This window comes from Dufourea novaeangliae, unplaced genomic scaffold (genome assembly GCF_001272555.1).
Source record: "Dufourea novaeangliae isolate 0120121106 unplaced genomic scaffold, ASM127255v1 scaffold88, whole genome shotgun sequence".
Classification (NCBI taxonomy): domain Eukaryota; kingdom Metazoa; phylum Arthropoda; class Insecta; order Hymenoptera; family Halictidae; genus Dufourea; species Dufourea novaeangliae.
This window is the reverse complement of record NW_015373960.1, coordinates 56,322-83,726: the sequence shown is the minus strand read 5'-3', so window position 1 is coordinate 83,726 and position 27,405 is coordinate 56,322. Positions and strand designations below refer to the sequence as shown.

Sequence of the window (27,405 nt, the reverse complement as noted above, 5' to 3'; positions counted from 1 at the left end):
TTACGTACTCTTATGTCTCCAGTGTAAGCACCCACAAAGCTCATTTGGATCAGTTTGTCAATTCAACGCATGATCTATTGAGAAACCGTTGACACTATATTTGAAACAGCTGTAAAATCAACAATTTAAAAAAACAAATCATTTGAGATACGTTTATATATCACTAAACACTACAATATATCCAAGTATGAACAAAATCCGAAACGTTACTCCAAAAAGTGTTCGATTTCGCTTTGAATGACCCTACATCGAATCACTTGTATCGATAAATCAGTCAGTGTATCTGTAACTTACGATCTGTCGGGTCTGCACACCTTAAGGGGTCGGAAACACACGCTGAAAAGGTAATGGAAAAGAAAACAGACCACGATCCGTTCGTCTCTCAGACATCGTTCGTTCGTGAACTTCGGCAATTTCTCTTCTGACGTGAAACGAAAGCATTTTCCGCGGTGAAGTCGAGGGGATCGAAGGGTCGGAAAAGGAATTCTAAAATTAGAGGAGCCTCTCCCCCGTGTTTCATCGGAACGATTTCGAGGGTTCGTACGTGACACTCACCCTTGTCGTCTGCTCGGAACTCCTCCTGGAGTTGTTCTTTGGTCGGCTCTGGGTCCGATTTGGTCCCCGTCTGCTTCGCGGAGGATTCAGTCTCCTTCATACTCTTCCTGGCTTGACGGCCGCGGAACGCCGCCTGTATCCTCGTCGCGGCTTCTTCCCTCTCCTTAACGACGACCTCGTCGTCTTTCCTCGCCTCTTCGTTCGACTCGTTCGGCTCGGACTCCTTCTCCCCTGTCTTATCCTTATGAGCGTCCTGCGAGTCTACCTTTTCTGGACTGGTCTCGGACGCTTTTGGAATATCTGAAAACCAAGTGGATACGGACGTGTCAAAGTGTGGTCATTTATTATCGTGGCTTTATTTAACAGTCACTTGTCCAATTGGCCTAGAATTTGACATTGAAGTAAAATATCGTGTAGGCATCATTGAAAATGATGCCTACTGGTACTATGGAAAACCTTTGTTCGCATCTTAAAGTGAATATTAATATTTTCCTTCACTTTAAAGGAAAATTACTTAATTTCAGAGAGATTACTAGAATCATTAACTCGAGATTATTTAATCTGTATTAGATTATCTCTATTAGATTAGGAGAGATTAACTAGACAATTACGAAATAGAATTCAGGAAAGTTAGTTCATTTTCACCTTTTATCGATTTAATTAATTTAATCAACAGTTTCCAGACCTAGTTTAGAAACCCTGTAGCGCACAGAGAAGTTATTTCTGCAATTAGCTTCACTCTCAAGCTTCGAAAGGAATCAATTTCTAAGTTCCAGTTACGATGCTTGGGAACTTCATCTGAATTTAGTCAATAGGCATAAGTGCATAAGAAATTTTCCAAAATTATAATATTATTTGATGTACATACACAGTCGGGTACACAAGATTCGATAAAAGTGCATCGTTCGCTAAGAGATTTAATCATAGACTTTGATGAAATCTCGCCGTGTGTATGTAATTCTCTTTGAACTCCGCGTTTCATGCAGCTCTCTTGATTAAGCTGCGGCTTTCCTGCCTCTCGGAATTTGTGGAAACTTCCGTTCTCAAATGCTCCAGTTTCGTTTTATTTGCTACACCAAACGAAGTTTAATATGTGTCTGTATACTTCAACGGGAAATATTCTAAATAAAATGTGCGTTTTTATACTACTATAATTACTAAAAATAATAAACACTTCATTTTATTATGCTATTAAAGATTTTCCTTACAAGTTAATTGCTGAAAAATTAAACAGAGGATTATATCCCTTGTAGTCGTCAATGAAATTGCAACCCAAGTGGTTAAGTATTTAAAAATAGACATTTAGATTTAGAATCTGTGTAATCTATCGCATTCATATCATAAGGATTTCTGTTAAAAATATACATATTTGGGGGAGTGATGTAAAACATGTAACTTTTGTATTGAAATAAAAATATTTCTTTTTGTAAGATGTATTTAATTCTCGTGTAATAACCAGTAAACATTTTAGATTTTCAATTAAATAAGGAATTAATAACTGGTATTAATAATTTCTATTTATTTTTATTTCTGTACATTTTTTCATTATGAAATAAATCCTGTTAAGAAAGAATTTTTGCTTTTCTTAAGACGCTGGGTCGGTCGAATGGTCGCGAAGGGTTCTATATGAACTCTTTAGAGCGCACTTTAGGAGTGAGAAGAGCACTTGAGAGTTCACGCCTTCAGGTCAGGGATATCCGACTCGTCAAGATTTTCTGTCCCTCGTTCCTACAAATTGTGAGTTCGACAAATTTCTCTCCCGGCAGACTGAAACTACAAGCACGCTGTGCAACATAAGTCAATGTTTATCTGAATATTGCAGTCAAAAATATTTCTTAAAAACGGACATTGTAACATTATTGCATTTAAATAATTTGTTGAATAAAATTTACGTCTCAGTAAAACAAATTTTTAGACATATTCTATATACTATCCGTTTTCTCAGTTCATATAAATAATAACCTTTTCTAACGAGTTTTAATGTTGCACTGATTACAACGTTAGTGGTGTTGAAATAGTACGAACTTTACAACTTTCATTCACATTTTTTAGAAACATTAACACATACATCTACTTGAAAGAAATGCAAAACTACTTTTCATGCATAGGATGTCCACTTATCCCTTTTGTAGAAACTGTTAAAAGATGAACAAAACTCCAAAGGGATGTAGTTAAAGGAATATTTTAATCTACAGCTCAAAGAATTTCATCAGAAATTGAATTTTAAAAAGACAGAAGATGCATTCCTTTTTACAATGTAATTATAATCAGACGCTTCTTTCAATTTCTTTTATATTTTAGTATTTACACTTACAAGTGCTTTTGTCACGAAATAATGGAAGAAAGACTTAGTAAAAATAAAAAAGGGTCGAAAGAGATGGTCGTTCGTTATTAGTGAATACGAGACCCCAGGTAAGTCCTACTGTGTTACTAATGTACCACTGAAAGAGGCGAGGAGTTGCAACAACGTCATGAACAAAAAGATATGAAATTTCATTTAAAAAAAATCTAATTGAACTTGAAAACCCTCACCCACCACTGCATCTATAGAAAAATTATTTTTTCTTATTATACGTTCATTCAAATGCCCTTCGTTTTGCTATAATTATACATATAGTATCTAAGTAAGCAACAGATTTTGACTCATAATATTCAAGTACCCCTATATAAGCCTTACAAAATTTGGAAGTCTCCAGGAATGTAAGCATAAACCATTCTTCCTTTTTCTTTTATGGGATTCACCTTTCATTATAATTTACAGAAAACCTATATACACTATGTGGTACCCAAAAAACTTGTTCAGAAACAATTTTTTTTTGTTTCTCCACTCCCTTAGGAAACATCGAACACTGTTCTCACCAGGAAACAAATGAGTTTAATGATAATTATATAGCAGATAATTCTCGACAAAAATATTTGACATGAATTTTTCTTTATTAGCCATCGTCCATATTAAGGAAGTGATACCAAAGTCGAAAACTGAGAGATGAAAATATATTTTTGGAAAATTTTGCAATTTTGAACGTGGATTTTAGTCATATAACAAAATTTTACAAAAAAATTCAAAATTTTTAATATTATCTAAACAAATATTTTTTTATTAAATTTTCTTATGTGATTAAAATCCCCATTCAAAAATGCGCAACAAACTTTTCCTACTCCCTGTAGTTTCCGTGATATTCCAAGAAATATACTTTCATCCCTCAACTTTGGAGTCTGTTATCACCCCCTTAACACTAAAACTACCGACAACAAACGTATACCCATTTTTATTGGTCAATAAACATAACACACTTTTAAAAATTGACAAATTTATAAATTAACTGATTTCTTTATTTTCATATCATAATAAAAGTTGTAAAAGATCGAAAAAAGTGTATTGTCATAACATTTTAATCACCATTATGAGAGTGTACTGAGCAGTCATTTTGACTGGTTTGGTAGTTCTACACAGTGTTAATATGAACGATAACCAATAAGAAAAATTCGTGTCAAATATGTTTTCGAGAACTATTTCCCACATAAGTTACATTAAAATTAACGTGTGCAGGTTCGACATGTTCCCTTGTCAATTCACTCGCATACACACACAAATACACACTGCATAGAAATAAAAGTTAGGTAGCCAGATGAAAATTTCGAAAGATTTCAGGCGTTTCTCTGTTTTTTAGGACAAGCACGGCTCATTTTTCTGCTAACGCACACAACTCGTACTTCTTCGCGAACGCTTGTGTAAATAGAGGGCCATGTAGGCCAGGGGTGGAGCGGCGGTGTATCGCGAAGGGGGGGGGGGAACGGGAAAAAGAAAAGAATGGACTCGCGTGGGAGACGGTGATAACAAAGAAACCCGTGAATCATTGCCGTTGCACCGCTAGTGACACGTGTACACGTTTCTCGCGCGCCCGAACACCACGACTGTACCTCCTCCAGTCTTACTCCAGTAAATGAACGTGTGGCCCGATATAAAAGAAAACGGTGCTTGGAAATTAAAATGGAGGAATTTCGAGTGGCGAATTGGGAAAGATCCAGGTCAATTTCCAAGAGTAATTTCTAACGCGACCCTGGCTCTTATGTCCGTTGCTCAGGAACGTGAAACTGGATCATCTTCCATGTTAGGGGATAATTATTTGTTTGTCGAAGTGGACGGCTGCCAGAATGAGATCGAATGTGACAATTGGAAAATATGGACTTGTTTAGTGTCGAGAATAGACGGTTCGATCTGTAGCAATTACTACGGCTGAATCGCAAATGCATTGCTTTTTGCGTCGCAAGAGACATTAATTGTACGATTATCACCTTTCGAAATTTTCCAATTCTTACTTCAAACTATATTAACTATCTTGGGGTTTATGTCGACACAGGGCTAACTTGGAAATTCCATATCGTATCACCTTTCTTCGCAAAGGACTACGCACACTTAACAGACCCAGTGGTGGCTGATCGGACGACATTCAAAATTAAAGCAGACCTTTCACCCCTTGCCGTATTTTAACGAGTCTGACTCGTGATGAAGATTTTGGCCCAAACGTAAATATCACGAGTCAGACTCGCGGAATGATTTTTTGCAGAAGAAAAAGTTAAAGATCCTTATATAATCAAGGCATCATTAAGATTATTTGGATTTACATCTACCCAATTTGGGGCTTAGCATCGTAAACCAAAATAAAAGAATAGCCTCAACACAAAGTCTCATAGTAAGGGAGTTTTGACACATTGATAGGTAACAAAAAAAAAAACATAAATAGTAGATACTTCAAATCGACACAAACGTTAAATTTCAACAGTTTCAATTGTTTTGAAAATCGCAGCCAATTTAGCTAAAACGCAGATGTAATACGATATCAGGATCCTCGAGTACTCTGAAACCGATCTTAAATTGTTGACAACATGAAACAAGTATTTTTTATTCCCCAGTGTAATTTCATGTTATGCTCCCTGCTAGCTAATTACACCACCTATACTACCTACAATGACGGCATAAATAAAGTATACTGTCATTAGTTCAAAAACTGTACCCACAATGCATACAGATAAAAAAATGTTTCAACAATAAAAATTAATTTTGGTTACCATATGCTACTGTTCCTTATAACCAGTTTGCAGAATTTTCCTGTAACTGTATACTTCCATAAACTAATTTACGAAACACAAAAACTTTAAGGGCTGATTTCATTCCTTCAGAAAAACCTTCCAACAGAGAAAAATTATTTCTCTCGTATCTCATCTGCTGTCTTAAATTCTATTAAATAACCAATCAAATTATACTAATTTAACTTTTAATTTATATTTATAATTGATATAATATTAATTATATTTATAATTAGTATTATATTAATTATAAATATAAATTAAAAGCCAATATCAGTGTATTCATGTCGCCTCGGAAAATGACGGAGAATCTCCGACCGAAATATTTACACAAGGGAATCATGAAGAAACGATCGAGGTTATAACTGATGACGATGATTAAACGGTAATTACTTCGCGCCAGATGAAATCGAATTATTTTATCTGTCGCCATTAAGGGGACAAGGGTGACGATCAATAATTTCGTATAGGCTGCATAAAAACCGGCCGCGCAATATGGTCAGAGAACGACTCTCTGTCGGACCCTCGTTCCTTTTTACGAGGGGCTTTAAAAACGTTACGCGTGGTTACGACAGCATAAACAATATGGCCGACATTCGCGAAGGACGTACACGCGCCTCGAAAATAGAGACACGAAAGCTGGCAAGATTATGGATCCGTGGAAATTAATTGCAACGAAGGATTACTGCTAACGCGTTAATAGTTAATCCTCTTGATCAGCATGCTAGCAGCAGCCGGAATCGACGACACGTCGAAGCCCCGGAAAATCTAAATTCGCTAATAATCTCGCCTAATTACGTGTCGCTCAAATTATTGTTCGTCGTAAATGGGATGACTTATTTTATCCGGTGCTCCTGGAAAATTCACGTGTCTGTATGTTCTGTATAACGAAATCATAATTCCCTTTGATTAACCGAATTCTGCTTCGCATGGAAAGTGAATTTTGAATTTTTACTTTAAATTTCAATTTGAGCATTAGGAATTCTATCAGTATGGGGAAAGTCGGTGGAGGAATGGCTTAGATTTTGGTTGTTGACAGTAAGTCCTCCAAATTTATAGCTGTTTATAATTCAAATACCGTAAATACGCAGTCGCTTTTAACAGCTTCAACATTGTTTGAATCAGAAGTCTGTGATTTGAATTGAAGGAACAGTACGAATTTCCATAAATGAAATTCGTCAGTTCACGTGTGCAACACCACAAACTTTGTGGCACAAAGTAAAACTTTAATTGGTGGTGAAAATATAATTAATGGTGGCCACCTTTTAAATTGTGCAAGACTAAATGAAGATGACAATGATTTTATTGAAATCATTGCGTTTTGTCTTGAGACATCAAATTTAAAAGATGATCCAATTATTATATAATAACTATATCTATACTTCTTATCGACACTAAAACTATCGAAAATAAACGAATTCTATTTTTATCGCGTTGGTAAAAAGGAGTTTTTCACTTCATATATTGCAACAAAAGGTGCAAATAATTTTTATAACAGTTTTCGAACCAGTCATTTTGATTGCTTTGGTAGTTCTACATTTGTAAATTGCATACTACACGAAAAAAAATTTAAACAATAGTTGCATGATATCAAAGGGGGCATATGTTAAAATAATTGTTCTTCTTTCTCCATGGTTTACACAAAGTTTTGAAGACCACCTTGATGTTTTTTAATGGAACACCCTACATTTCGTTGCAGAAATTGAATGAGCATTAAAAACTGGGTAAATAAGTATTAAAGCATAATAGATCTAATGTGGGTATTAATTGGGATATTTACAATTACAGTTTTATAAAAATATAAGATGTCCCATTTAAAGAAAATCCAGGTGACTTTCAAAACAATATGGAACAACAATTATTACTATAACATAAGTCCACCTTGGAGTCATGTAACTTTTGTTTGAAAAATTCTTTCGTGCATTAAGTGAGTTACGAGTAATTTGAAATCGTCAAGTTATGTAACTCACCCTCCATAAATTTATATATTCTTCTTATAATGGTGAACAATTGTGCGTTGAATTATTATTATTTCATGTACATCAGTTAATCTTAATAAATCCTTCCTCGAAATTAGAGGCTTCACACAGATTTATGGTCCCGTGTTCATTCATTTGTTATACAATACAGCACGATTAATTTTCAAGGTACGTCGACACTACCTAAGTAGAATTCGTGAACAGTAGTTAAAGTAACGTAAGACAGAATTAGAACGCTTTATATCACTTCACTGTTATACGGGTTAATGATAATTTGCTTAATTATAAAGCCGCGACATCAGTCCGGCTGGGGTTTACCCAACTTATTCGAGAGTCGGCTAAAGACTTAGTACGGCAATTAAGCCTCATTAAGCAATCACGAAAATTCACTATTTTCCTACAAAATTGTTACGAAGAACAAATTACCGCGGGGTAACAGCTAACAAAGAGAGAGAGACATTACATAAATTAGAGAATGAACATGTTACACTAGACATAATATGAAGTACAGTTATTCGACGTAGTAGTAGATTTTAACTGTGTATGCATAATAAATTTTATGCAAGGAAAATTAAATGTATATACAATGAATATAAAGTAGAGCAATGTGCATAGTTCATTTTGCATACAAATTGCTTATCAACGAGATAATAAATTGTTGCTGTTAAGCTAATGAATACATACGTAGGCTAAGTTATATTATACAGTAAATTATGAACTGTAAAATAGATGTCGCTTATAAATTTTTACTTTGTGATTCTTATAATATGCGTTCAATAAGATTCAAATTCTCGAGCACATCCGAAAAGATACGATTTTAATGAATTTTTCGTCTTATAAGAGAAATTAAAGTATTGTCCATTTTTTTAGTAACATGTCTGACATTAAAAATACTTGTTTGAAACTGTTGAACTGAAAAAGTTGAACTAAGAGTTATTTATTGTATTTTCTTGTTAGAAAAGGTCAAAACCTATGCGACTACCTATGCAATACAATATTATAGGAAATATGATTTGGTAGTTATAATAGTATGTATTCCAAATCGAACAGCTTTCAATTTAACTAGCTTTTCTATCAGATTATCTCATAAATAATGTCTTCTCTATAAATAATATTTTTAAATACTAGGATTTTTGTTAAATCACGATTATAAAAATTTCATTCGTCTATAATACATGTTTTTACAAGTAACTCAGTTCATTCTCTTAACACGAATTACTGTACCTTCCATTAAACTGTTCTCTACTAAATTCAGTTCGTCTCGCATCGTCGAGTGCTCTTGATTCATCCCAGGAGGGGGGATCGTGTTTAATTAAAACAAAGTTCAATCTAGGCGAGATATGATCTTGCACGAGCCAAGAGTAACCATCGAGGGATTTAAGGGCGCATCGAGGTATTTAAGATCCTTTCACGCGTCTCACTTTCACCTTGCGGAGGGTAATTCATGGTTTTTGCGGCGTTGAGTCACGATAATCGAAGCGACCGTTTTAGGGAGAAACGTCACCTCTGCCCTTCAGTGATTAACGAGCATGATCCAACGATCGTTAGAGTGGAAAGTGAGATTCAACGTGTCGTGTCTCGGCGTGTAAGTTGTTCACGTGCTTTCAGGTGAAACTATAAATAACGAAACCTTAAAGGAATTTAACGTCGAAATTGCTTTGGAAAAACCGAGGTGGATGTTTAGTATTATACTTGAACCAGATTGTGTCAATATTTATAATAACTTAATCACAACACGATTACAGATTTCGAGTTAGAGTTAATAATAAAATTCTAGAATTTCATATTAGTTAACTTGGAAGTAATTTCCTTCGTCAAATTAATTGTAAACGCAAAAAAGTTTATATTACAACAATGGTCCAGAATGAAACTTTAGCAGCTCAAGTGGTTAGAAATAAATTTCTTTTATTTTCTAAAAACAAATTTCTATTAACTCTTGAACATTTGTTTTATGCATTATTGTTCTCCTTGGAATTCTAAGAGATAAGTATCCTAGATTAGTAATGCTAGAAGGTTAATATCATTAATCTTAGTAAAAAAAATAGAAAAAAATTCTCTGAACATTCAGATTTTCAGGAAGGTATTGAAAACACTTAATGAATGATGACATCGTCTAAGAGGATCCCGAAAGCTGTACAAAATTTATTCATTTATCTACTTCTATCTAAATCAAATTTACAAGTTATCGATTGCTTAAGACAAATAATCGTACGAGCCGCTAAATTTTGACTCTGGACCACTGTACGACTGCTTCGTATATTCAAATATTTCGTTTTCTTATGTTTTCTGCATTCTCGACGTACTTCTAAAAGCTAAGAGAAAAAATAACAACCAACGATGATGAAATCAATTCTAAGTGGCTTTCTGTAATTCTAGCTTAGAACGCATTAAAATATTTTTAATCTTGTACCCGACTGGTTCGTATTCTCATTGTCAGACATTTCGTTATTTTCTTACGTTTACTGCATTCTTGAGGTCACTTTTGAAGCCAAGAGATAAAGAGAAATAACCACACCGAGGGATGCACTCGACGGAAGTAATGTCTTCGACGACGAAGTCAAACGCGTTCCACGTGGAAGTATCTGTGGTTTGAAAAAAAAAACCGCGAGTACGGAATACGATATGGTTTCCAATAGCTCGATCGCAGATGGTTTCCTTTATTTTCGCATTTTGCTGCTCCCAACTGTCCTACATAACTCTTCCTATCGCCATTATTCCCGAGGCCATCGACTGGCCCGGAAACTCGGAATCCCATAACTTTTTAACGAAGATAAATGCAGTCAGGTTTACTGGGTCCCTATGGAACCCACATTAGCGCAGCATTCCGTTTGGTTAATAATCTGATCAACGGAGTTAAAGGAATCTATTAACCCATCTAGAGGATGACAGCAAACTGAAATTTAATCGTTTTACTTGTCCCGAGTAGACACTGGTGTCGAAAGATTAACATGCAATTGAAATGAAATTAAAATGAAATTGTAGTAATCATTAGACTGTGGATTCTATGTGCATTTTTAGAGCATCCGATCGTCGACAATTCAAGACAGTAAAAAGTTTCAGAAAGTTTACTCAGGCTTTCTATTTACATATGTCGAACGTACGAAAACCTTTAACGAACTAAATTAATTTTTCTTTGCATTCCTTATCGGGAAATTAATCCATAAAATTGTATATACATACTAGCATAAACATTTGCAGTCTAGTGAATACTAAAATTTCATTTCTTAGCTTTAATGAACGAGAGAAACGAAATAAAATTCAGAAAATAAAGGTATCCTCAATGATTATTTTTTAAGAAAACTGCCTCCATAGTTTATGCGTTAATTTATTCAAGTAATAGTAGTTGGAATATATGAATATACTAGAGCAACGACGAAACAGCGATAAAGTACCTACTTCAAGTAAGAACTCAGTGGCCACAAATGGGCAGTATTGAATATCTAACCTGGATTGCAGTCATCAAATCCGTTTGTTTTCCGATTACCGTGAGATATTTAAAAACACAGAGAGATTAAAATGAAACAGCTCTTCTAACCGTAACTGAAGAATCGCGACGCTTTAATATTCAATGCATTCATCCGGAAAGAGGATCTGGAGGAGGGATTACGAAAGAAAAAGGGGATTTCCAGTTGTTCCGTCACACCTTTCGTTACGATAAAGTGATCACAATGAGTTATTAAAGCAACACTCCTCCATGAAAGTGCCTGCAGTTAAATATTATTCTTTTGATGCTTCCAGCAAAGTTACGACGACTCCTCTTAATAGACCTTAATCTAATCCAAATAATAGTGAAACATTCTTGAGACATAACGTTTTATCGTGACAAAGAGAAAATCGTGTTGTCTTACTTCGCCCCTTGCCTTATAATGTACTAAATTTTAAATCAAGAATTATTCATTTCAAACAAATCTACATGGAAATTAATTCAGGGACTAGTGAACTACTTAAAGCACATCAAACTACACAGTCAATTGTGAATTCATCTAAAGGTGTTACTATTAGTGTTGTTGATGACCCTAAGAAGTAACTGATGTGACCATAAACAATAAAAAAAATATTTAAATTACAGAATAACAGCACACTTACAAAGAACACATAATTCCTTTTCTTTTTAGCAAATTATTATAACAGTAAAATATCTCAGACGAGTGCAACAATGAAAGCAATCCGGAGTTAAAGGAGTTTACAACATTTTCTCTCGAATATCAGAACCGTCTCTAAAACTTTCCCCAATTTTAATCAATTCGAAACTTATTGAAACAACTATTTCATGTAACTAGTTTTCTGAAAATTATGTGAATTGCATAAGGTGTTCCATAGTATGTGTCCCCGTTTTGTGGATGAATTCGACGCTTGAAAATAATAGAAAACGCTCGTTTCAATACAGACTAAAGACAATTAAGAATAATTCAATTTGAGGTGAGAATATCAGCAGCTCCCATCTATTAACACTAGAATTACCAAAGCGGTGAAACTTACTGGTTAGACAATTCTTATAATGACGATTAAAATATGTAAAATATATTTTCTCGGATCTTTCACAATATTCATTAGAAAATGAAGAAATTAGTTAATTTATAAATTTGAATATTTTCAAAACATTCTCACGTTTATCGATCCAACAGAAATAGATTCACATTTATCATCGGTAGTTTTAGTGTTAATTAATCTTAACACTAACGCTTCTGCTGCAGTCTCAATCGATCTGACTTATTTGAACTTTATTCGCCCAAATAGCTGAAGGTTCTGCTTCGACTACTCCCCGTAGAATACATATAGAATGGATTGCATAATCGATACGTTACCGAGATGTACGATACGTATACGCAGTCGAATGAAATACAGGTAGGTTCTTTTTTCATTTTCAACGGGATTCCATTTGCTCTTATACGATCGGATGGGGGAGGGTGAAATGATATATGCGTAAAGGAAATTCGAATTCCATGGATGAAATCGAATTTTTGTTACGAATAACAACGCCACGTATACAAGTATATCGAAATTCTATTCCACCGAATGGTACTATCGTGTTTATTAAGCTCTGACAAATACGTATGTGTATCACGTTCTTCGCGTTCCCGACATCTAATCCATAAATGACGCAGAATTTCGTATTCCACGGGGATCGATGAAAGCAGTGTCCGTGGAAATTCGAAATGTAATCCATCAGTATCTACGAAGCAATTTATCTTAATGTATTACGTGTGATGCAAAATAGCAATTTTCTCATCGATAATCCTTATTGATAGTGATAGATTCCTGCAGCATCTGTTACTGGAAATGGTCACCCTTATTTTCTAGTAATTTTTCGACATTTTTCCGTTACAATCGGATTCCCATGTCGGCAATTTAAAACAAAATTACGACACCAACTTAAATTGCTAATAAATCAGCTCAAAATAAATTTTAATCAATCGAAAGGGAAACCATTAGAATCTACACCATTTTTCATTCATATTTCCGTATTATCAAAACTGCGTTTTCATTTAGTTTTGGAATTGAATATGTTTTTGTCACTCTTAGGAACATTTTAAAAATACTTACTGTCATAATGTTAGTTATGTCCTTGTTTTTTGAAACAATTTCCTGGACTTATCAGTTCTTTCTCCTGTTAATAATTATTTCTGCAAATAGTCACTTCTTAGATTGCCTTTAAATTGTCATTTAACTTCTCAAGTTAAGTTTTTAATAACGAGTTTTTCCCGAACTCGTCATATTATTCCCCTGTGTGTCACTTGAACTTGTTATCTTATTCCCTGTACACCTGTCGTGAAAACGTTTATATCGTTGAACTTGACAGGTTGTTAATAATTATCAAATTAAATAAATAAATAAATAAACTTTAAAAATTCATCTAACGCATGTATGTATTCATAGAGACAATAAGTAGAAACAGAATACAACGAGCAGACTCGTTAGTCAAGTCCTATCCAATTGCACGCGTATCCACAAGGTTTTCAAATTCGATTTTCTTGAATACGAAGCATCGTACTAAACAATATTATTCTATATTTTCGACTTAGTTTTGCATGTAGAATCACATACTTTTGGATTGTACCACTATTTCGGAAACACTCTGTATAAAGTGCAAAGAATACCGCCTGCACTCATTCAATGTCTGACTACCTAAAAGTATTAATCTGTCTCCCAGTATTATTTTTAACACGAGAGCTACCAAACCCGTCAAAATGACGGATTGTTTATTTTATGTTACAATTACTGAAATCCTAGAGACAATTTCATCGCAATTTTTATTAACCTCTAATTTCGTATACACATATTAATATATTACACAATTTAACTTAGCATAGATTCAATGCTGGCAGTACCAATGTTAAGTATTACAATGTGTAATATTAAGTAATAAAGTTTAGCTTTGTAGAAAGTGCAAAAATTGAAAATTAAAAATATTTTAAAACCCTTTTACTCGGTTCACCCTCGTGACAACACTTTCGTCTTCCGAGGTACAAAACACATCTAAAGACAGACTAATAAAGGTTCACCTAAACCCACCGTCTATTCGATCATGAACAACGTCCATGTTCCCATTGTTGACACGATCTTTGTAGCTTCCGAAACACTTTTCCCAGATACCAGAGCCACGGTGTGTCCACGGAGGAGGAACGGAACAGGAAGAAGGGAAAAGACGTCATCGTCGTACACCTCTTTGTAATTTATTCTGCGCTCGTTAACCTAGGTAAAAGCCCGTGGGCGCACCGGCCGGGGGTGTCGCTATAACTGCTGGCCACAGAGCACTTTAATTTCAACAAAGCTGCTTAACGAAACGCTCTCACGGGATTTTCAACGTCGATGATCCGGAATTCAGCCTGGTGGCGCGTGAAAAAAAAAAGCGCGCAAAAAAAGAAAATATAAAATTCTCGTAGGCGCAGAAACGCGCATTTTTTTTTCAACGGTACACCGAGAATCAATCGTCTCTCGCAGCTCTAGACATTATTTTTAGCACCGCCAATCAACTGATATCTGTTTCACGCGCTCATTAATCGGCCGTCACACTGTTTTTCTCTTTCTATCTCAGTATATTCGTCATCCCCCTTTTTCACACATTCGCTTTCTTTTTCTCTCACTTTCTGTCTGTGATTTTCTTTTGTTTTCTTTTTTCTTTCTATTCGGCGTAAATGTCACCGAAGAATGGAACCCAGTGAATGCCCCAGTCGCGAGAAGGAGGGAAGAAATTTCTAGATCTACGTTGGAGAAATGGGTAAAAATAGAGGATCGTTAATTTTATGCCCGGGGAACAAGTGCCGTCCGGGTCGAGGTTCGTTGTTGCCCTCCGCGTGTACACGCGAAACTTCGTTCGCCGCAAGAAAACGGCGAGGACGCGGCACGCTTTTAAAGTTCTTGCTAATGAAACACGCGCGCGATCCGTCCGGGCGCTGGCTTCCTCGACAAGTGTTTTGGGGATAGCTGGCGTTCAAGGCAGGTCTAAAAGGACGCGTTAATGTACGCCACCGGCCAAAAGTATGGGACCAGAGTTCATGATTGATGGACCAGTAACTTAGATAAGAATCGGTGGATACGTACAGTGGGTAAAAAAAAGTCTTCATACAGCCTTGAAAGCGGAACAATTTCTATAAAATTGGACCAAGTGACTTGAGTTTTTTTTTTTTTTTTTTTGTGAAGTTAGAAAAATTAGTTTATTAAATGTAATGTAAAAAAAATGAAAAAATTGCAATTGGTCGGAATCGCGAAGAAAAATAGTAAAGGTCGCTTTTTACAACTTTTTTATCGGAGACTGTAATGAAAATTTAATAAATACATTAAGGTGATTTATGTTAGTTATATCTGTTACGGTAACAGCGTTAATTCAGTACATGTATACATTGAATAGGAAATGTATGCACTTACTAGTCTGGCTAGTAAATATATTCACAAGGAACGAAATTTATACTTTCACTAGTAAATGCATACATTTGCATTTCTGATTTAGTAAAAGCATGCAGAAAGACAAATGCATTAATTACAATAAACACTTTTGCTAACACTTTTTCATATGTATCATATAATCTATCAATTTTTGCATAATTGGGACGCGTCTTTGAACTTTACACAGATAGTTGATTCCACGGGTACAAATCATTTAGGTTATATTATTAAAATGAATAAAAACAGTATGAATGAAAGTTGCCCGTTAATTTATATAACTGACATATTTATTTTACATTATAATTGTTTCATTCCAAGTGTATTAAATAAAAACATAACCGAATCTAACCTATGTTCTTAAATGTATTAAATAAGAACACCCCATTTTCTTAAAAAAAGATCCCTAAATGATAAACTAAAGTGTTAATTCAGTAAAGTTTTCATTTTTCACTTTTCTCATAGTAAATGAATACATTTACTATTTAGAAACATAATGTTTTAGGAAAATAGGTTTTACCTTAGTGTGAAGAAATTTGGTAGCGATACGTAAATAAATTGTAAAAAAAAATGTGTTAGAACAACGTACACGTGGATTTCCGTTCATCGAATCGTAACAGTAGCTGCATTTTTCGACACAGAAACAGTAAGTAGAGTAATTTCCAAACAAATAGTTTTTTAAACAATGAACATATATGTATGTGTTCCGCACCGGTGTAATTAATTACATCGTGAAATTATCGGAAAACGATCAACTTTATTAATTAATGCATCACGCAGGCAGCGAATATTTGCTTCTCGGTTGCGTCTGTTATTCTGACCTTTGTAAAGCAAAGTATTATCAATGGAAAGTACAAAACCCATCCAGAAGTGTGTTACTAAAGTTCCAGCATAGTCGCCTGAATCGATAACGAATATTTGTTCTTATTTTTATAGATTGTTTTATACAAACAAAAATTAAATGGAATAATTTAAAAAAAGTTCAATGTAGCTTACAACATTGTCAAAAAATATAGTTGGAATCGTAAAATCTTATGCAGATGTTTCTAATAATTTAATCACCCACTCTATACTATTTCACTCGTATTTTTAATTGTACACCCCATTTTTCTCAGCAAGAAATTAAGAAGACATTGTCGATTAGAAATATGTATACAATTTCATAATTTAATAACATACTGGATTACTTGCTGGTAAATCTAATACATAAGAGACATTTTTGAAATTATAGACAGGATTAACAAGAATTTATGATTAAAAATTGTGCATTGTGCTGGCGAGTTATGATCAGCTTAATTAGCCCCGTTAGTACCGCGTTAGCTGCTTTTTTACCGCGATTATTCTTCGGCTAATATCATTCGGTCGGAACCAATCCGAATTAAGCGAAACTCCGCGGATGTTTTATCCTCCCTCTTAATTACGGCAACGTGAATCAGCTGCAATGAAAAGATCGTATCTCGTTAACCTATTTCCGGCGTTAATATTGGAATTTGCAAAAAAAAAAACATAAAAAAACCAGTCGATACCGAAACGGACTGCAAATTAACAATATATATTTGGATTTTCGTAACAACAATGAGCCGAGCGACGTACGTACATAAAACAAACGTGTCACTTTAATTACTTAGTGATCAGAATTAATTCGTAATTTCATATTCCTTGTCCACTGTAATGAGTGTCAATGTGATAATATCAAGCCATAAATGAAGTAATTCTGATCACTAAATTATTAAATTACCTACAAAAATAAGAAAGTGACTACTAGCTTCATTGACTATTACTAACAATCCAAGTAAACGGCGGATTTTGTTATAGCATGCACGATTCTCTAGAATTCAGTACACTTAAGAGTTTGAATAAAGTTCTAAGAAATTCTTCATTTTACTTGAAGCCTGGTAATTCTACCGTAAATAAAGTAAATGAGTGGTATTTACTATTCGTGAATAAAGTAAATGAATCTCCATTGGACTGCAGTTTACACGTTCGCTTCCACTATACGGTTTCGAAAACGTTCGTCACAGACCACTCTATAGAGCTCTATCGTTCCCTCCAATAGAATATGTTCAGAATCGTCATACTCAACCGAATGTTCCAAATCATAGAGTCCTCCGACGTGACTTTCAATACAGACGGATCCGTAAGTGTCCGAGATAACTTTATTAATTCCGTGACGTCAACGAAATTTGTATTACCAGCGGCGGTCCGCGAACATTTCCGTGGTTTTATCAAAATCTGATGGCACGCGATACCGGCAAAATTCCGGAGAATTTACTGCACGGAACTTTACGGGACGAATTTTGTTTTATTAAAGCCGTAAAGCGACGCCGCATGAAATTCAACGGCGGACAGCGTGAAAGCTGACCAGATTCTTAAGCGAACAAGCATGTCCGACAGAACTGCAAATTAAATTTAAATATTCAAAATGCCGGTCCGTACTCTGAAATTAGAATTTTTCTTCAGAACGAACTTCAGATTCGCGATGAACGTAAAAAAAAATTTTTTTTTATTTTGTGGTGCACGAATTTTCATTGGAGAAAAATCTTGAAGAAAAGACACTTAAGAACGTCAAGATTTGATGTTGTTATGAAAATCTACTTTTTTTTAGCAATGGTATGCATTTGAGGTATAAATAAAAAGACTTTGGAGTTAAAGTTATGTTATGTATATGGCAATAATGCATGTCAACATATACATATAAGTTGGTACTGCGATTTTATTTGTTTCTTTTTTTCGATTGGGCATACAAAGTTTGACAGGAAGATGGCAAGAAATTATAGAAAATAGGAGAAACAATTTCGAGTACAAAATGCTGTAATAATTGTTCAATATTGATAAAAGATTACTTAGAATTTGATTGTATCAACGAACTTTGCAATCTGCTCCCAATAAGTATGTGCTTGTATAAAAAATAAATAGCCCCTTCATCAATATTATACATTTATTACAGCATTTTTTATGCGTAATTGTTCCTCTTATTTTCTATAACTTTTTCAAACTTCCTGACAGAAGTTGTATTCCCGGTCGAAAAGACCAAATAAAATGTGATATTATCAAGGAACATTGCAATGTGCTCTCAACGAGTATTCGTCTAGAAAAATTTTTGTTTAGCGAGAACACTCGCGAAATCATGGTTGAAGAGATTGGTTAAAAATGAAGAGACTTTCGTCGAAGTGAGTTATAGAGGGTGATCGATACTAGTGACACTATGTCAGTGAAATAGTGCAGGTCTGCGAATCTGGGGCACTATCTTTACCGGTATAAATACACCCTTTGTGCACTATTCGATGAACTGTAACGTTGCTAATACTTCTTATGAAGAACGTCTAGATAAAAGTATTAGTTGCACCAGTAAGTAATTCAACTGGTCACGTAGATCTAATTCAAAACGTCTTTCTTTTACTTCTTTCAAAATGGCGGCGAAGATGGAAGAACAAGGATAAATGTGTATCAGTGGAACAGCATAGACTTCTAATTTCCTTGAAACTAATTAGCGAAGTGGACAAAATATATTGGATGACTTATTTGTACACCTAATAATTCCTAATTCATAAGGATATAAACGTAACATATTACTGTATAAAAATTCAAATATTTTATAATGTAATTATTATGCATGGACTTATAAGAGAAATATTGTAAATTATCCATTAAAACAGAATTAGGTTATTACATTGTAGAACAATTAATTACTTTTTTTATTTTATGTTATTTGTCCTATGTTAGATGTCAAGTAGAACTTAATTTAAAATTGACATTTGTTATTTAATAATTATCCTGTTATTCCCATTATTACAATGGGAATATTTATAATGCACTTTCAGCTGTATGTGTATTATACCATTTAGAAATTGTTTACAAATTTTGCACCTGAATTACGGTTGAGTTAATACAAATATAAATACGAGATTCAGTTAAATGCAACTATAACTAAATCAATATTGCCATCTGTCTTTATACTTCTACATTCTTTAATTAAAGCTTTCCTTTCTAATGATTTCTATGTTACACTGCTAGGTATATTTGTCCAGTAAGAAAGTATTCAAGAATATCCACAATGTTTACGAAACTACTTAAGCGAAACGATCGAAAGTAATAATTGAAATCCAATCGACAAGAATGTAGCACGTGGCTATTTCTGTCAGACAATGATTGCTTCGAGGAACCAATCTGGAATTGTAAGTCGAATTAAACTTCTCAACAATGCTGCAAAATTAGGGAATTCCGTGTCGTGTTCGCTGTTAATCCAAATTCGAAGTTCTACTATACAACGATTCACAGATGCAGCCGTTGGAAATACCTAAATCAACACTATCTTCGTTCCACAAAACTGCCGCCATTATCGATATGCAAATACATATGGTGGAGTGCTGCGCCAGACGTGCCAGGCATTGTGCATGTAAATCGAGAAATTACGTTCTACAATGCTGTCTGTAGATTTTTCGAACCGTGTTTGAATGTATTCTGTACCTGGAACGACAGTGACCGAACGTGTTTTACCCATCAATTCGTAAATTTTTTTACTTTCACGTTGTTCACGCTCGATTCGGTTGAAAAAACCACGATTGTATAAATCATTTTACTTCACAAGATAATATTTCTTTCAAAAGTTTCGAGACAAAAGTAATATATTACGAAATAACTTGAATCTGCAGAAAGATTATGTTAAAATTGTTCAATTTATATTCCATAGACGATTATAATTGTAAATATGGATTAGTACACTTAGCAGATGATTCATAGTGTATTACCAGCGTGTAAATAAAATTGAAAGTGTCGACAATGTGGAACAGCGACACGTATAAAGACATTAAATAATGTATTGCTTGTTAGTGTACTTGGAGGTGTTTTTGTTTGTACTTTGAAGTGAAAATTAGCAAGGTAAAACGTTTCTAAATATTTTTTCAACAGGAAGATAAACCAAATTTTTATTGAATATTTCACGCAAAATCAAGGTAATCAAAATTGATCGCATTCAAATATTTAAATTTTGATTCTACATGGAATGTGACATATTATGGAACAAACTATAGTAATTTTTAAGAATATGTGCATTTTTGACGAGCATTCCCCATTTATCCTCAAAGGTATATTAGTTGCATAATAAAAAACATTTACCCTAGAAAGGTTTCAATGTAATAAGTTTCGTAGCACGCTGTAATAATAAAGGTGCCTAAATACTTTTCGCCAAGGCTGTATCCGATAAAGTGAACTATTTATTCCAAGTTACTTCGGATTGCCTGTTACGTCTAAACCCTCTGTCACATTCCACCAGTGTTGGGTAGAATTTTATTCGAATAATACACAGTGAAAAGCAGTAGTACCTAAAGGGTGTCGTTCTGAGCTTTAAACAGTTAATGAGATTAAATAATTATTCGACAAATGTCGATTCATGCATAAAGAAGTATTATTTTATTATAAAAATTGATATTTCCACGTTCAAACAATTAAAAATAACAAAATAGTTTTTTTTATCTTTTATTCGTTATTCGAAACTTTTTATCTAGATAATCAGTTTGCCCATCTCTGCTTTCCACACGTTGTCCATACGGACTAAACGTTCTGAATCTTTCCCCATTGTCCGTACAACGTACGAACTAGAAATACTCGAAGGATTAATCACGACCTTTCCCCGTCCATTCTCCCGACAAAATAATTCTCGCGGTAAAACAGCGAGTACGTTACCCAAAGGAATGTAATAAAACAAAGACTGGGGTGTCGTATCTCTTACTCCTAGAATCCCTTTACGGCGTTTCATGAATACTTAAGCCCCGCCGTTCTTTTTCCTTATGCATGATACCGAGTTTCTGAATGGCCGACGGTACAAAATTCCGCGCGGCTTCGTTCGCCGATATTCCCGTGAGTAATTTTCTAAAAAGGACACAACCACCACCGGTGCACACGGCCACACGCCCGAACGAAACGTCTTCGTCGTTTCCGGGATGTTATACAAAGCCTTCGATCGATCACCTGGACCATCCCTCCCCCATCCCTCCTCCTGTTCCAACACCCCAGTCTTTTATCGACGCCGCCTATGGGTTAGAGAAAATGCACGATTGCAGAGATACAGAGACAGAGAGAGCGAGAGAGGGAGAGCAGCCCCTGGTGACAATCGAAAATCGATCGGAGCTGTCCAGTCTTAATGAAACGTGGCATATTAAACGTCTTAAACGGAACCAGAACCTATTTGTATGTACAGGATGTCCCAAAATAGTTTCGACTCCCAGAAATGAGGGGTTCCTGGGATGATTTGGAACAACTTTTTCCTTACCGGAAATATTATCCTAGGCTTTGTTAACGAGATACCAACGAAAAATCCCGACCAATCAGAGCGCGAGTCTGCCGGCCGAGCTCTGATTGGTCGGCGTTTTTCGTTAATGTCTTCTTAACAAAGCCTCGGATAATATTTTCAGTAAAGAAAAAGTTGTTTCAAATCATCCTAGGAAACTCTTATTTTCAGGAGTCGAAGCTACTTTGAGACACCCTGTATATGTATACGTATATACTCTCTCGCGACTCACGCAAGGTTTAAGCGTGTCGTACACCCCTTTAAATCGTGTTAAGAGCATTCGAGGGAAGCGGAGAGACTCGATCAGGGTATACAGGGTGAACCACAAAATTTGATTAGTTTAGATTATTCTGCTGGTAGTTGTTCGATCGAAAATTTGTTTACATGCTTAAACACATAGTTCCTACTTTTGAATGCAATAAGTGATATCTTACATAAATTCGTAATTCTTTTTATTATTACTTGTTAAATACGATAGGAAGAAAGTCAAAAGCATTGTACATACTAAGTAATTAATTCATGAAATAAATCAAACCCAACAGCGCTAACTTTACATCTAAAAAGCTAAACTTTGTGACACGTAGGGGAAAAACTAAAACCAGCATCGTATTCAGCAACTTTTAATTAACACAACGAACCAGGTTTAGTTCCATCATTTTGGAACATATTGAACAGTGTTATTAAAGAATTCGTCGAAAAAATTGTTGAGAATCATTTGTGCGGAATCTGTTTAAAACCAGCCGAATCCGTACAAATGACAGATTTCAGATTTCTTGCTTTACAATTACCGAAATCATAGAGGTGCTTTTGTCTGAACATACATATGTTGACCTCTAATTTATTATATGTATATTACTATACTATACAATACAGTTTAATTCAGTATACGTTGAACGCTGGTAGTTCCACTGTTATTCATGATTATCGCGATTAAAATGAAGGAAATCGTTTGTTTATTGGATAAACAAAATAACGTCTACAAAAACCATTTAAATATCTGAAACTATGGAAATTAATTCGGTGGATACTGAAAATCGGAAAGAAAAAGTTTACTTCATAGTGTAAACGTTGGATATTGAAAATTGAAAAGAAAAAGTTTATTTGAAAAAGTAAACGGTTCATGTGATTCATAAAAAAAAGAGAAATAAAATTTATTAGTGGGAATGTTATGGAAGGTTAAGGTCGTCGAGGAATTACTTGCAAACCTGCTCATACACCGACTTCATCAAACCTACTTTATTAAGCCGACGGTCTAATGACCTACCAAGTTCAATTAGATTAGGAATTATCTCGGCGTTAATCCTTGCGATTTCATGAAATCCAATTTAATGTAAATGCATACGACAGGGGATCCAATTAGAGGACGTATGCGCAGCGCGCGTTCACGGATGAAAAGTACTCGCCATATTTCTAATAGCTTGTATGTGATATACTCAAGAAGACAGATCGGCCAACTTTAATCCTGAAGTCCTACCTTTTACTCGAAGCAACGAGAATTTTTATAATTTAGTATCATTATGGAAATAAAATTTCATTTCCTCAAACACTTGGAAGATGGAGCCACGAATTATGCATTCCAAAATGCAACTGTTGCACTCTCTTCGCAATTGTTAGGTTGTTGCATAATAAATGTAATTTTTGACCGGCAAAATTTCGACGATTGTATTGCTGATCTTGAAACGAAGATTTTTCATCGAGAAAACAGATCCTTCGGAATCGATACATTTTTGCCAACGAGTTACAAGCTTCACCTCATGTTTAATGACTTCAGCCCTTAAAAGCTACCATAAAAATAATCCCAAACTAACTTTGTTACGTTTACTGTAATATATGAGAGGATCTGATTTGTTTCATAAAAATATATTATCACTATCGATAATATCAATGAATACATAAAAAGTTAGTACCTCCGGTTGTCACACGTTTCTTAATATGTAGTATTAAAATAAAATTCGCATGGGGTGAAATTTCACCCCTGGTAGCTGTTAAGGGTTAAGATTACTGAAATGAATAGCGTTGAAAAGCGACATTTATCATGCAACCTAACACTTTGGAAAGTTTCTCAACCCTATCTACAATTTTTCTGGCTTGTATAACCTTCAGAATGATATCGATTACGATATATCATTCAAACATTTAAAATTATTTCGACGAAGTCAACAAAATTACTCAAGAAATATTTTTCGAAACTGCATACGTTACCGTTTGGCTATCGTGAAAACATTTTCATATAAAAATTAGTTACACTTTAAAAATTACAACTAACATTTTACTCGGATAAAATAGGACAAACAATTTAAAAAAGAAAAAAGGAAAACAGAAGGAAATACCTTCGTGTTCACATTCTTCTACTAACGGAGCAACGTAAACGAATAAACTTCCGCTTTCAGTAGGAAGCACTGGAGAAAAAAAACGAGCTTCTGTTTAGCCGGCATTTCCTGGAACGGAAGTGTTCTCGCAGTAGAACGTGATTCTTCGAAGAAAAATTGCGGCTTCAGTTTCCAAGGAGAAAACAGAAATTACGTCAAACGTAGCTCTCATTTACGAGCGAAAAGGAAAATGTTCCCGGCGATGAAATAAAGATCCACGTGACACAGCCGCGACGATAAACTTCCCGACGCCGAACAGAAATAATACCACTGCCCTCATTACTCGCCATTTTGCGTTGTTTTCCCTGAAACGGCCTTGCATTTCCGCCTAACGGTGATCATGGAACAATTGAAACGTAAACGAAACCCACGCCGTAATTTCTGTAACTCGATAAATGGAACGACAATATAAAGACAATAAAGAACTGATTAACAAAAGTTTATCGATTTTCGAGCGACAACATTTTTTGTAATTGCATCGCAATTCGTACATGTCGCTCTTTTATTATTTCGTGATAATTCTTATGTTTTTATAAACTTTATCACCAGACTGTGGATTTTATGCACTTCTGGCAAATACAAGTGTGCATGGCACGTTAAACCTCCATTGATATTCAATCAACTGTTGTTTAAAAACTACCGGTTACATTAAGTTGCACAAAAAGATTCTAAGATGAAGTTTAAATCTTGTAGATTATATTCTCTGAAAGAAGAACTCTAAAAAAAGATTTCTGAAAGAAAAAGACTGAAATAAATTTTTGTAGGATATCTAAAATTACTACAAATGGCACCAGTAGATATTATTTTCAATGATGCCTCGAAGATATCTTACTTCAAAGTCAAATTCTTGTTCTTAACAACAGTGAGTTAAAATGAAAATTGGAATTGGTTAAGGGTTCATTCTGGTGGCAATGTTGTAATAAAACGTGTTTCCTAGGATTTTGGTAAAAAAAACGTATAACACACAAACTAAACAATCAGTCTGGAACTTTATTAATACACACTTTAAGATGTGAACAAAAAGGATTTTATGTTACTTTGTTTAATATATACTGCAAAACTCAGCAATGACTGTGCACGTTAAAAAAGTGATGTCCAAACCGATTCTTTTAAAACTTATAGGAATGATTATCGTATCAAATACTTCTATTGAAAAATACTAAAAATTCGCTGATTAGTACCTGTTTTCATGAAAGTTTTCTAAAAATAGGTAACCTTTTCATACAAAACATGTTAAATAAAAAATGTATTTATTAACCGAAACTTGTGAATCTTCTTGATACGAAAACCATCCGTACACGTATTAAGAAAATCCTTAGTTTTTTTATTTCAGGTGACTGGATCTCGAGATTTTAGATACACCGTTTGGGCATGCGTTTTTGAACGTCACAGTCATTGCTGGTTTTGCGGTACATATTAAACAAAATAACATAAAAAAATGTTTCATATCTTCAAACGTATATTAATACACCCCAGACCATTTACTCTATGTGTCATAATTTTCTTTTACGAGAATCCTAAAAAAGCCGTTTTTTTACAGCGTTTACACCAGAATGTACCCTTTAACGCCAGCTGTTACACCGGTGCAACACTCATTTTAGAAGTGCATCAATTTCTGTCGCCGTTTAATATCGAATTTTTGTCAGCAAGGATCCGTAGTTTCACTAATGTGAAGTAAATCGCAACGTTTTCAGTTGAGAAATTCATGTATTCCCTCAAAAATAAATTGAAAAATTAAGAAGTAGCTCTGTTTAATATCCATATTTTCGATTTCAAAATAACAAGATGCAACATATATAATTTTTAAAAAACGATTTAAAGGTTTGAACATTAAAGGGTTAAATCAACGATATACTTTAAAAATCGTAGTTACAGTATACAGGGTGAACCACGAATCGTGAGCTTTAACGTGATTATAGCAAATTTTTTGTCAACTCTTTTTTTTCATAACTTTTCAAGATCACCTTCAATTTTTTGCAAATACACTTATAATTTTTTTACGCCTATCTGTTAGAGGATTTCAAGACGAATTCGGTAAGTATCATAACATAACATGTGTTAGGCGTAAAAAAATTATAGATGTATTTACAAAAAATTGAAGGTGACCTTGAAAAATCATGAAAAACAAGAGTTGACAAAAAAGTTGCTATAATCACGTTAACGCTTTCTTAAAACCATGCTATACCTGATAAAAAAATTTTCAATCGGACTGCTAATAACAGAGTAATCTCTACTGATAACGATTCATGGTTCTTCCTGTATACTCGTTGGGAATATTTTCTTCTTTACAAGTTCCATCGATCGACACAAATTACGGAAAAGTAGAATTAACGTGATTCCTTTTTCTGAAAAGAGTGGTCCAATAGAGTCTATCGTTCATTCTCTATTTAAACCATAAACGGTAACACAGTAGCGGTACTCGAGCAACGCAAACGTTTATCAGAGAGAAGCACTCGTGTGACCAGACACATCTGCGGAATCGAAGAAACTCCTCCCCGTTCGAAATCTCCACGTGTAACGGAAGGTGGGACACGACACCGCGAAACGGCGGAATGTAGAGTAATCCCTGTAGTTCGTGTGTTTCCGGAGGAAAATAATACTTCCAGACCGTGTCTGGAAATACATTATACGACTTCGCCATTCCGGACGTGCCCAGCCCCTTCGATTCTCGCGATTCTTGTTTTACAACGAGTACTTTAACCCTCCAGGAATGGATCACGGGCGAGTCTGTTCGCTTTCAAAAATAAAAATACGAGAAAGTATGTACTTTTTTATGTGCTGATTTACCGATCGAAACACTCGAATTGTAAGGAAATTTAATTAATTATGGTTTATACTTGTTTAACGCTTTTTAAAGTTTCATAGAACATTTTGGAGTAATGTACAGATACAAATATTGGGCGAAAATTGATTTCCCCTTTCGAGAATTTTTATTGATTTAATAATGTCGAGTTGAGTATTAATAACTTCTATTTCGCTTTTTTAAGTCTGTATCTATCGAAGACAATTAACGACTTTACGATACATACAGGCAGATCTGGGCAAATTTTATTTGAAATGAAAAAAAAGAAATAATTATTTGAAATAATTTATTACGGAACTTTATTTTCAATACTGTTATTTGAAAATGAAACTATTGTCGATTCATTTGAAATAATAACAATTTCAAATAATGAATTATTCTGTTATTTTTGTATTTTAAATAGGGCAAAAGAAGTAATACTCAAAATAATGAGCAACAAAAGGA

At 34.5% G+C, this 27,405-nt stretch overlaps 1 protein-coding gene across 1 annotated transcript in view; it reads right to left on the bottom strand.

Annotated features, from left to right (window-relative positions):
- LOC107186443 (HIRA-interacting protein 3) overlaps positions 1-27,405 on the bottom strand; it is a 153,536-nt gene that overhangs the window by 74,116 nt on the left and 52,015 nt on the right. Inside the window, exon 2 of the mRNA XM_015574305.1 lies at positions 556-855. Coding sequence (XP_015429791.1) covers positions 556-855 — 300 coding nt within the window. The remainder of the gene's footprint in view (positions 1-555; positions 856-27,405) is intronic.